The 13542-nt window shown below is 33.3% G+C and overlaps 1 protein-coding gene across 1 annotated transcript; it reads left to right on the forward strand.

The window, feature by feature from the left end:
- Positions 1-69: 69 nt before the first annotated feature.
- On the forward strand, positions 70-12653 carry LOC111043577 (ornithine carbamoyltransferase, mitochondrial; the record flags this gene model as incomplete). The annotated part of the gene is given in 5 exon segments (XM_039424740.1): positions 70-1960; positions 5169-5429; positions 7330-7612; positions 9271-9432; positions 12516-12653. Coding segments are annotated over 5 exon segments (855 nt in total), but the record flags the coding sequence as incomplete, so codon positions are not given.
- Between the last annotated feature and the right edge of the window lie 889 nt (positions 12654-13542).

Consider the following 13542-nt stretch of genomic DNA (forward strand, 5'->3'; position numbering starts at 1 on the left):
TTTGTAATATGATGCAAATCAGGTACACAGGGGCTCAGGTGAGGTTTGCCAGACCGGAGAGTCTACACATGTCATCCTGCGATGAATTTCCATTGGTTTACACCTTCACTGCTCAAGAAACGAATGACTGATTGCTGATCTAACGCAGTGCATATTCATAATGGGGCGGCCATATCGTAACTGAAGTCACTGCTAATTGTGTGTAGCAAGGTCACTAACGCACCTGGTAGTCATTGTTTGAGCTTCAACGAACAGCCCTGCCAACTACCGGATCAATACTACAACTATTCTCGGAACTTTACAACACTATAATAATATAAATACAGTAATAATATCGAGTGACCTGGCTGGCTCAGGTCTGGTGTCAGAGTTTTCAGGTCGCAACTGAACACTTAGAACACTTTTAAGGTTTTCATTTGATTCACCCTCGTATATTCTACAATAATATTGCACGTCTATTTCGTGTTTTAAACCCGATTTCACCATAAATTGAACCAGCTTTGCGCAACAGTTGGTTCTAAACAAAGTTCAAAACATTCCACTGTACTTTATATTATTTTGATATTGTGGCTTCATCATGTATCCAATTTGGTACTGTTATTTGTAATGGTACTTCTATCAAATTTGAGTGAGAGGAAAATAAATAGAGTATTCCTTTATGTAGTAAAAGCAATTGAAATCCGCTTCTTGATTTGTAGTGTTGATACTTGAGTAGATGATTTCACAAGTAGGATCTCCTGTAATTTAAAAATTCGACTGAGTCACTGTCGATGTTGTAGAACCGTTCCATAATAAAATAGAAACACACATATATCAGTAAAAAAAAAACACAAAAACTGTAGATTTTGACGATATATGTGTGTTTTGTTTCATCCTTTAATTCATATAAAATATGTGTAATAATTATTGTTATTGCATGCCCCCAAGTAGATTAATCACATTTTGTTTGGCTTGAAAAAATTGAATTTCCACCCAAGTGTAGTGTAGTCTTATTGTAAATCAAGTAATTCTTTCTGACTCAACTACCATTGTTATACTAATTAAGCATGCCTGTAAGTTCAAAGTAATGTACCTGTCCAAAAGTACCTGTACCAATCCAAATTAGTATTATTACTATGGTTAAAATTTCTTAAAAGCTAATATGATTTATCCAAATTAGTATCTGTTCGGACGTTATGAATGTTCCCCTTTATTGTCTGGCGTTGTGTGGTGGAGGGGGCAATTAAGGGGTGATGCGTATAGCATAATCGCCCGACAACCCAAAAGTACTAGATGTAATTGATACAGTCCACAAACCAGAGTGCTGTTTGAGCCAGCCTCTGTCGAATAAACAGTATCATAATGTAATGTAAATGAGCCTGTAAATGTTGTAATATGCTTTAAAGTATTGTTCAACTATAATTGTTATATTGCTGTGTTATTCAAGTATTTTTGTTAAATTGTAATTATTCTAGTGATGTCTGAATTTGAATTCAATTTTCAGTTATGCAGTAGTATTATAATATTATTGATTGTTCGATAAACCACATATAGTGGACACATTAATAAGAGACATAAAGAGTGAAATCATGCTCTCTCATAAACTGACATTTTACTTTAGTGTTTCATTTCTATTGGATGTTAATCCGATTGTCATCATTCAAATGTATAAGTCAAAATCCCTCTAAGATACCTGAAATTGAGTACATATCAAATTTGAGACATTTTAATGCTCTATGAGCTCAAAATCAGTATTAATCAATGATTGAGAATATATGAGGCGAAAAAGACAAGTCTGATAAAATCTTCACCCTTCCGTTCATCTTCAGTATTCTCAAGACCATGGGCTGGTATTATATCATGTGTTGGGATTTTACATGTTTTTATTGCAACTTTTACGTGTGACTCAAATAAACATTATTATTAACCTAAAAGTTTTTGGAATTAAAAACATTTGAATAAGAAAAGCAATGAAATACAGGTAAATCTGCTAGCATTGTTTATAACCACGAAGTTAGATTTCAACAGAATAAATTAATTTAGGCTTAGTATTATCATTTAATCACTCCGTTACTAAATATTTATAGGTGATGGTTTCTTGATTCATTCCAAGCTGCTTTGTATAAACACACTTTTTTATGTATTTGAACACGACATGCAGTCGATTATTAAGTAAAAAGTCGATTACTTAATAATCGACTGCATGTCGTGTTCAAATACATAAAAAAGTGTAAATATTTATAATCAATTTAGAAGTAATAATAATAAATAGAGACTATTGGTCCCCAACACTATATAATAAGTAGAATAATATGAAAAATTAAACATCTCTGCCAAGATAATACTTATAACGGCAATACTAAATTCAAATGTACATTTTCTCTTAGAATTAATTAAAGTTGAAAATTAAATTTTCAAATGCAAAAATGTTCGTTTTCTTTTGTGTATGGAAGCCGGGTCCTCTATTGGACACAGGCCTCTCCCAGGCTCCTCCACTATAAGAAATATAATTCTCTCATCTGTATTTTGCGCCCACCGCCCATCTATTCCCAGTCACTCTCACAATGTCGTCTTCCTATCTGAATTGTTGCCTTCCAATTCTCCTTTTTCTCCAGTTGGGCTTCCACTAAGTTTAGTCATCTGCCATCCTCCAATCTAGCGACATGACCTGCTCACTTCCACTTCAGAGTCTTAAGGCTGTGCAAAGGCTGAAAATAAACTTTCTACTCGTGATATTTTTCAAAGTTTTTTGATTTGTATCAAAATTAAAAAGTTTTCTCAGGAAATTTTTTTCTGATCATTAACTTTTTGAGATATGAGCGCCTAAAGATTAAATTTTTGGGACATTTCAAATTCGGTAAGATATAAATCCATGAGATTTAGAGGAAGGATTCTTCATGGTATTGTTGATCTAGTAAAACAAAAATTTTCTGAAAATATCAATTTTTAAGATAGTTATTCAATTTACTAAAAATATCCTTCTAGGTGAGTCATTTTTGGTAAATTGAATAACTTTTTCAAAAATTGATTTTTTCAGAAATTTTTGTTTTACTAGATCAACAATACTATGAAGAATCAATCCATCCTCTAAATCTCATGGATTTAAATCTTACCGAATTTGAAATGTTCTGTTCCAAAAATTCAAACTTCAGGCGCTCATATCTCAAAAAGTAATGATCGAAAAAAATGTTTACCTGAGAAAACTTTTTCATTTTTATAGCTTGATGATTATACAAATCGAAAAACTTGGGGAAATATCACGAGTAGAAAGTTTATTTTTAGCCTTTGCACAGCCTTAATTTATTGTCTTCAGTACATCGTCTGATTTTCTTATTGCCTTGGATGTATTTCTAACTCCTATCCAGCATTCCTATGTTTATTATGCTCCTCTCCATCACCATTTGAGCTGTTGCTATTTTCTGTAGTACTGGTTTCTTAAACGTCCAGGTTTCGGAGCCGTAAATAAGCGCGGAAAAACATAGGTCTTCAATATTTGTATTTTCTTTCCAGAACTAATTCAATTTAGAAGTAGGCTATAGCAATTGAATACCCAAACAATCGCAATTTAAGAATATATTGACAATGTTACCGTAACTATGAAGGCCGATGTTAATTTTTTTCAAATTTATATAGGTGGCCACCTACTAGTACCTAACTTGAGTAGAAAATAGAAATTCCCGGGCTGACAAATAATTTTTGAATAGTAGCGCTCATCGAATCTCCATCTAGCTGTTTACCCTGTTGTCAATATTTGCAGTAGCAGAAGTCTTCGGGGTGAATTACAGCATTTAATTTGGATTTTTGTTTAATAATAATTAGAAAATAGAAGTTGATGTCATACAAGATCTTTTTCACACGGCTTGTAAGCCCGCTCTAATTTGTCTACACTTGCTTGTTTTTCATAATAGGACTAAACTAATAAAAACATTACCATATAGATACATGTTTATCTCTATCTTTTTAGGAATTAGTTTGAAAACTAGATTGGAAAACGCTGCAAGTGATCTTTGTGTCGCGCAAGGATAGTAACTTATATAGGTAGTCCTATTCATTAGCCCTAGGAGTTTGAGAGACGCGTACCTATAAAATACAGTAGGCTACCATGATATATTTTGCACCTATAAGGACCGTTTGCACAGTCAAAGCATAACTGAATTTAATCAGCTGGTGGCTTAAACTCAAAATTGAGTACATTAAAACAAACGAGACTTGATACGGATTTAATGTAGTTTAAAATGAAATTTAGTTTAAACTGTTACTGTGCAAACGGCCCTAAGGGTGGAAAATGTGTGTTTGCTGCCGGCTCTTGAGATCGCAGTTTTCAAGTTAGAGACAGAGTCAAAAACTTGATAAGTGTTGGCAAAATGTTTTTGCACGAGTTGCAAACTCTATTTTTCGCCACACCACAAAAACAAACTTTAAATACTGTACCTAGTCTAAGGCCCGCCGCAAAGTAGACCTACGTTAATCCACGAAAAGCAACCCACGCCGTGGGATGTTTTGTAAATCATGGCTAGGCTTCTCATCTAGACATCTGTTTAATACATGCAATGAATAATCCACTTGTCGGCTGATTGATTATGAATAATTGATAATTCTTCTATAGCAATGGTTTACAAAACATCCCACGGTGTGGGTTGCTTTTAGTGGATTAGCGTGGATCTACTTTGCGGCGAGCCTAAATATTTCAAGCTACGCTACGGTGCGGTGAAATCGGCTTGGCAGCGTGAAAAGAAGTCCCTATCACTTTATTTTGTTTGATACTCTAACTTTCAACCTTTAAAAATATATCACCTTGTAATTTATTAGTGTTCATTCAAATGAATACCCTTAGTGTAGGGTATAGGAAAAGAGTAGAGAAAAGATACCATAAGAAGATATCCCATGTTATAGATAGTTTATGTTCCAAATTCCATGCAGATTTTTTACCTCTACCCGATTATATTGTCGACTACAGTATACTGTTTTGGCCGGATGAGAGTGTTAAGAACGGCACAGTATGAGAGACTATCAGCATCACAGAGCTTCACGAAAAAGAACTACTAGGACTAATATGGCTTGAGTTAACAGTGAAATCTGGAACATAAACGCCCTATACTAAAGGATATTTATTCTTTATGTTATCTTTTATCTCGATGGTATAACTTATTGAATTCTTAATAAATAACAACTTTTTGTTCCAATTCCAGAAAAAACTTATTCAATGCGATGATCATGGAAGCTGACCAATTGATAAAGGTTATGGATAATGTGAAAGTCTTGAAGAGTCTGGAACTTTGCAAACTTCCCCAAGTCTTAAAGGGCAAAAAGGTGACAATAATCAGTGAGAATGATGCTAAAAACTGTGTGCCCCAAGTTGCTCTGTGGTCCGTGACACAGAGTTTGGGTGGAGAAATAATGCCTATCACGTTTGACTGGCATAACTTGACGTCTAAAAAGGACTTTGGCAAGTATGTGAATAAAATAGAATTGATAATTATTATTAAACGAAAATTTAATTAAATTCTGTAATTCACCCTGAAGACTTTTGCTGCAGTACAATGTAATAAAATGTGGATGAGACAAAAATAAAACTGTGTCTCTTCAATTATGGACAAATTCCACAATATCAATTCTTATTTAACAAAATTCTATTTTACAGATGGTAATTACTGAGATATTGCAATTATTCAAATGCTGATGAATCAATAGTTATTATTAAATGAAAATCCAGATCAAATGCTGTAATTCACCCCGAAGACTTCTGCTACTGCAAATATTGACAAAAGGGTAAACAGCTAGATGGAAATTCGATGAGCGCTACTATTCAAAAATTATTTGTCAGCCCGGGAATCGATCCCAGTACCTCCAAATTGCCTCCTAATTGTTATTAAACGAAAATCAAAATTAAATGCTCTAAATGCTATCTAGATATTGTCAGTTTGGTTCAAGGGTAGCATTTCTGACCGGCAATCAGGAGGTACTGGGTTTAATTCCCGGCTGACAAATAATTTTTTAATAGTAGCGCTCATCGAATTTCCAGCTAGCTGTTTACCCTGTTGTCAATATTTGCAGTAGCAGAAGTATTCGGGGTGAATTACAGAATTTGATTTGGATTTTTGTTTAACAAGAATTTTTATTGTGGAATTTGTCCATAATTGGAAAAACACAGTTCTATTTTTGTCACATTCACATTTTATTAGATTGTACACAGGACTGCAGTTCTGTGTTGAAACCAACATACAAATTTATTAGACTTGTACACAGGATTGAAGATTCGTGTTGTAACCAACACATCGTGTGTATTTAACACCAATCTGCAGGATCAATGAATTAATAATTAATTTAAAACGAAACTCCAAATTAAATGCTGTAAATCACCCCGAAGACTTCTGCTACTGCAAATATCGACAACAGGGTAAAAGCTAGATGGAAATTCGAAGAGCATTGCTATTCAATCCTCCTAATTGCCAGTCAGGAATGCTTACCCTTACACCAAACTGACACAATCTCTGGATAGTAGCGCTCATTTCATAGAAAGCCATAGCGGCCAACCAGTCTACAGATGGAAATTACTGAGAAATTGCATTTATTCAAATGCCAATGGATTAATAATTATTATTAAACAAAAATCCAAATTAAATGCTGTAAATCACCCCGAAGACGTCTGCTGCTCTTGTCAATATATTTGCTGTAGCAGAAGCAACCATCTATGATACTAAGAGTTAGTATATATAGATCGTTGAGCATTTCCCACCCCGGAAATTGTTCACCATGGAGAACAATTAGTTCTATGAAAAAAATTCCATACTTTTTCATTCTTATTTTCTTCATTTTAATGATTTTTTTCCATGAAATGTTTTCGATGTTAAATTTATCTAGAATTTCTACATAATAGGTTATCAATTTAAATTTGTGTATATAAATGTGGTTTCATGAACTTCTAATGACTTACAAGATGTATGTTTATTAGAGTTTCTCACTTTTGGCATAAAATCTTAAACAATAGCAAAATTAGTGGCATCCCGACACATATTCATATATAGTGGGGTCCTCATTTTCTTAGATCAGCAAATAATCGACCAATTGTATTAATACTTTGTAAATAATTGTAACTTATATATTCTTTTTGTAATCATGCCTATATTTTGAATAAACTCCTCTGGTCGTGTTGATTAATAAATAGCATTTAATTGTTTGTTTTCTTTTTGGCAATAAATGAATTGAATTTGAAAAAAAAATTGAAAAAAATTGTATTTTCGTTTAATAATAAATAATTTTCTTAATAAGTATTTTCATCATTTTCCATATTAATGATAGTTTTTGAAATAATGGAATAGGCTAATTTTGCTCATTATTTGTGTTTTTCAGAATGATATCTCGTTGCTACGACCTTGTGCTCGTGGAAACAAAGCATTGCAGAGACATAATAACGTTCAGTGAAGGCTGTGAGATCCCAGTGGTGTACTGCGGTTGCGGGATGTACCAACCGCTAGAGGGACTCGCGAACATTCTCACCATTGGCGAGCATTTTGGCAGACTGAGCCACTTGAAGTTCGGATGGGTGGGGCCTGGCTGCTCGGCCCTCAACACTTACATGATGATGCTACCCAGATTCGGCATTCCCATCAGTTACAACTGTACCTCGAATCCGGTAAGTAAAGAGTATAGTAGATTCGGATTATGGATTTTGTTGGTCGAATATTGGATATCGAATAAATCTCTACTGACATACTAAAATACATCAGAATTAAATTGAATAATTGCCTTTGTTAAGGGCGGAGTTGTGACTCAAGATCATCTCTGCCACACAACCCTAAATCTCTGCCACACATCTGATTGAGTACTTTATTTATGTAGATTACAATATATACTGGCTTATACACTTATATACAATAGCTTACAATACAGCAAAATTATAGATGAATTTACATAATATAGACTTAGAAAATAGTTATTGAACTGTATATGATATGAAAAAGCAATTTGTAATAATATAATAACTATAGATAATTATATTGTTATGCATCTACATAAATTGGCGGAGCTTTGGACATATCAATGTCCATTCTTCGGAAAGAATATTAAAAATATCCTCCCCACTAACTCTCTACCAAAAATCATCATATCTGCAGATATAATTAGAACATTCACCAATTGTTTGACGTTTTTGAACTGTTAATGAGCTTTCAAAATTGAAAAAAGTATATTCGTCGAGTTCAGAGCTAAATTTCAAACAGTTTGAACACTTTGAAAGGGGTAACAGACGAAGAGCATAGATTCCACATGAAATTCGCAACAAAAAATTCCCATTAAAATTTTCTTATATCAAACTTATTTTTCGAGATATATTAAAAAATCAATATTTTTAAAAACGTCAATAACTATAAAACTATCAGTGAAAATCCACTTCTAAGGATATGGCTAGAAAGAGGAGAAATTTCCAATAAGTTTCATTCGATTTGTTCCTTTCTTTGAACTTTTCATGAGCGCTCAAAGTTGAAAAAGTACATTCGTCGAGTTCAAAGCCAAATTACAAACAGTTTGAACTCTCAAAAAGTCTAAAAACGTCTAACAAATTATATGAGTCTTATTGGATATTTCTTCCTCTTTCCAAACATATTATCCTCAGAATTAGATTTTGACTGATTGCTTTCTGTTTATTGAAGTTTTTCAAAAATATTGAAAAATCTATATATATCTCATAAACTAAGGTCGATATAAGTGAATTTTACTGATCTTTCTGTGTTGCAATTTTCATGCAGAATCCATGGTCTTCAGCTGTTGCACCTTTTGTGGGTAACTCAAGGTACCTTACATTGTATTCTAGGTATATTCTGGGCCAACCTGTATAAGGTGGTTTGTATAAGGGCAAGGCCACACGAGCGCTTTTCATGTGTTTTTCAGACGAGTCGGCAGGACAGTAAGCTCTCCGATTGGCTGAATTTGGTTGGTATTCGGGAATCAGCTGATCCGGAAAGCTGCAAGCTGTCTGAAAAACGCCTGAAGAAACGATTGTGTGACCTCACCCTAAAAGGAATCTCTAATATTAAATTCACACTACTTAATTAAAGAGACTTTGTTTTTTATGGTTATTTTGGCTAGTCAAGAAAAGACAAGACACGTTTAGTCACAATACTTCACATAGTTGCTTATGTAGACATGTCTAATTGCAATGACTAATCGTTGTGTGTTGCTTCTTAAGCAACTATGTGAAGTATTGTGACTAATCGTGACTATAGTCTTGTCTTTGACTTACTGGTGTGTGCCTAGCCATATTCTTTACTGAATTGTACATTTTGTTTCCAACAGAATTTCCCTGTCCAACCGATTTGCTATGATAAAAGCTACACTCTATCCAGGATGCATTCTACCAACTTGAATAACTGTAAAACTGCCAAAGAAGCCATAAAAAATTCCGATATAATCGCTACTACTGTTCACAATATTCAATGTCAACAAATTACTACAGAGGTAAGATCTGTGAACTAGGAAGTAAGTATAATAACCAGCAGATAGTTGAAGTGAATCACAGCAAAAACTGAAAATGAAGAACATATAAACATTTAAACATAGAAAAACTTATTGAAGAACCATCTATAGACATAGGGAAAAATCAAGTATTAATGTAAATGGAGAAGCAATCATACACTTATGAAATTGAGAAATTTAAATTTATTGTTGATTTTTAGGTATTATTTATTTATTTATATTCTTATGTCTTTTATCGGCAGAGAGATCCTTTTGGATGTTTCCTTGCCGTATTAGCCAATGTCATTTCCTATCAATACTCAAGTTAATAGGTTATGTATTCGGTTCTTCATGTTTTCTCACTAGAAGCTGCACTTTAACTTCCTGAGTTTTTATTTTATAAAGCTTAAAATCAAGAAAACTATTTCCAAATACAAGTTTTCAGGTATGAACGTGAAAGATGCTGAAATAATAAAATAAAATAGATTCAATTCACCAATTCTATTGTGTATAAATCAATGTTTTGTTAGTTCTATCGTTTATTCCTTTCTAACTATCATTTTCATTCCAGTATTTATATTTTCTTGTGACTCAATTATATTGTTTGTATCTAGCTAGAAATCCTTAATAATATCCATGAGATTCAATGAATTCATCCCTCAATTTTATTCCAAATGAGCTCATTTTTTAATGTGGATGATGCTAAATATTCAATTTTACTGTTTGAATCCAGTTAGAAATCCTAAATAATTTCCATGCGAGTTTCAATGAAGTCATCCCTCAATTTATCTCGGATAAGCTAATTTTTGAAAGTCAGTGATATGTATGATGATAATGATTGCATATGTACAATCAATGTTGCAGTGGGGAATAATTGTGTGGGGGGATGCTATAAAACTGTTCTTGAGCCTTTAAAAGTTTCTCAAAATTCTATCTTGAGGGTCGCATTGCAGAGAGGTCCCAGATGTCACACTAAAGAATTATATGAGGACTTCAAAGTGTTCAATGTAAGGCAGCTATTTGTGAGATCTGCCTTAATTTACATGCACTCTCACCATAACCAAATTTTTAACAATACAATAGATCATAGATACCCCACCAGAGAGCATCACATATAAACAATATACAGACTCCAAGATTAAATAAAACATATTCAACAACTAATATTCAGTACCTGTCACACATAATACTTAGAAACATACCTGACTATCTTAAAACTTTTCAAAATTACAGATCAGGCCCGTATAAGCGACTTGTTGAGAAGTGGTTAATTATAAGTGACCAAGAGGAGTCTGAACGCGTGCTTCTCTCTGTATATAGGTAGGGAATGTGGAACTTGGTGATCTTGCCCGTGGTCCTTCGAAATCCAAGTCCCATATTGCTTATTATTATTATTATTTTATTTTTTGTAGCCAGTGTAGTTTACTGTTTTAGTATTACATGTTTTTGATTGGATTGTCCATCTTCATCACCATCTTTCATTTTAAGTTTGGAAAATTCTTTATAACTTGGTATTTAATTACATTGCTATAGTGTACCTTTTAGTTCTACTAACTTTTAGTCATTAATTATAACTGGCTGTTTCTGCAGCCAATTATTTGTTTTCTTCCTATAATATCAACATTTACTCATATAATTTTTTTTTAATCTGTATTTTCTCAATTTGTTTAATATAATATCAATTTTCATAATTTAGTTTATGGATTTTAAATTCAGCGAATTACGCCAGGCCCTCACAAACACAGGCTTAAGCCTACATGTGAGTCTCTCATAACGTAAGGGTATATATAAATGTACTGTAACTGTACTGTATTATTTGTAAATTGTGAAATTTGAATTTGATTTGATTTCACTTCACTTAGGTATCGTTTTTATAATGGGATTTACTTTTTTGTAACTTTATTAATAAACGTTTTCAATTCTACTGTTTGTATCCAGTTGGAAATCCTAAATAATGTCCATGAGTTTCAATGATCCCTCAATTTATCTCAGATGAGCTAATTTTTTAATGTGGATGATGCCAAGATTCCACTTCAGTTACGTTTCAAGCCAAGGACCTTAAAGATATCTCTTTAAGGTCTTTGTTTCAAGCTATCGTTTTCATAATGGGATTTACTTTTTGTGACTTCATCAGTCAACTTTTTCAATTCTACTGTTTGTATCCAGTTGGAAATCCTAAATAATCACTAGCAGTCAGATATTTTACAATAAATGAATTAATCACTCACAGTGACAACGAGATCTTTCGGCATTAACCAAGGTTGTGGACAACCAAGAAGATGGCGGAACTGCCATCACAGTGAGTAAAATATCTGACTGCTAGTCGTTTTTTCTAAGAGCAAAAAGTGATTCAATAATAAGCAGTTCGTGATGGAAAACAATATTGAAGAATCCTAAATAATGTCCATGAGTTTCAATGATTTTATCTCAAATAAAATAATTTTTTAATGTGGATGATGCTAAGATTCCACTTCAGTTACGTTTCAAGCTATCGTTTCTATAGTGAAATTCACTAATTCACTTTACACTGTCTGCATTCCTTATAAATTACATCAATGCTACACATTCAACTAATTCTGACACGTTTATTTGGCTCTCACTATATTTAATTTTCACTTTATTTACATGGATAACTGCTAGACAACACTGAACGCACAATGAGGTTGAAGAGAACAAAGCCCTTCGAGTTTGTGTAGTGCTAGTGAAGCGAAAAAATTATATTAAATAAATGTGTAGTGAAAGGATTTAAAGTAGTGAAATTATAGATTGGAACTGTAGGCTTCACTGGAAGACTAGCAATAAAAATCAATATTTTAAGATAAGAAATAAGAGAACGAAATTAATGGTTATTAGTCCTAGTGACCAGTTTGTTTTTTGATTAATATTCTTGATTGATTTAGTCGTCCTGGGACTGCATCTATTTTTACTCCTAAACTAGGGATTGTTCAGGAGTGTAAAACATCTGAGGATTAAAAGATTATTCGTAGATGGGTAAGGAAGGGGGCTTTTATCCGATTATCAACTAGAAATAATAATGAATTACATGAATTATGATTCATTTCATATAATTCTTCATTCAATTATAGATGCTGGAAGAAGCCAATGATAACTGGATATTTCTGCACCGTCTACCTAGAGGAAATCAGGAGGCGACTCCAGCCGTTTTCGCTCATGAGAGGAATTTGGTGTGGCAGAGTTTCGACAACTTGATCTACGTTTGTGTTGTGAGTACACTTATCCATCCATTTCTACATAAATCTATATTTTCTCATTACTTAGGCCCTTATGCAGATACTCGGTTTAAACGGAGAAATGTCAGCTGTTTGTTTAAACCCCATATGAAACACATTATGATAAATGCAACCATATCTACAAGTAAACGTGGTTTAGCGTTTAACGTATTGTTAAGTGAGGTCCACGTTAAGATGCGTACAGATATTCGCGCCGCGAACATGAGCAATTCACTTTTGATCAGCTGACTATAGGCTATCTGTATTTTTACAGAAACGGAAAGATACAGATATAAAAAGCTTGGCATCAGCTGATTAAAAGTGAATTGCTCATGTTCGCGGCGCGTATATCTGTACGCACCTTTATAATGGCAGTGTGTGATTTGCAATGGTGTTGCTATCCTTGTCTATCGTTCAATAAAGCAGATGGCGCTATCTCTTTCACGCATTGCGATGTTGCCACATTGTTTATTAACAATGTAGAAATTCAACTAATTGACAAAATATTTTATCTCAATCATGAAAATTTATTATTACACCTTTAAAAAATATATTTTCTTGACAAATAAAATAAGATTAACTATTTTCAACAATAATGAACAGTTAAATTCATCAGATAAACCAGTATCAGCTGTTTGGGTGGCAAGGCTGAGATCTGGCAACCCTTTTCTCCTATCTTCCTACACTGCCATTTAACGTGGACCTCACTATAGCATATTATGACCCTTAGTATCTCAGGCCCAGTTACACGAAATCCTCTTAAATTTCATTCGTGATTAATGGCCACGAGAACCAATCAGAGAAGATATATTTGAAATCGAGGTTTCTCTGATTGGTTCTCGTGGCTTTTATAATGATTAAAAATTTGATAGACTCTTGTGCA

The sequence above is a fragment of the Nilaparvata lugens genome, chromosome 3 (genome assembly GCF_014356525.2).
Source record: "Nilaparvata lugens isolate BPH chromosome 3, ASM1435652v1, whole genome shotgun sequence".
Taxonomy (NCBI): Eukaryota; Metazoa; Arthropoda; class Insecta; order Hemiptera; family Delphacidae; genus Nilaparvata; species Nilaparvata lugens.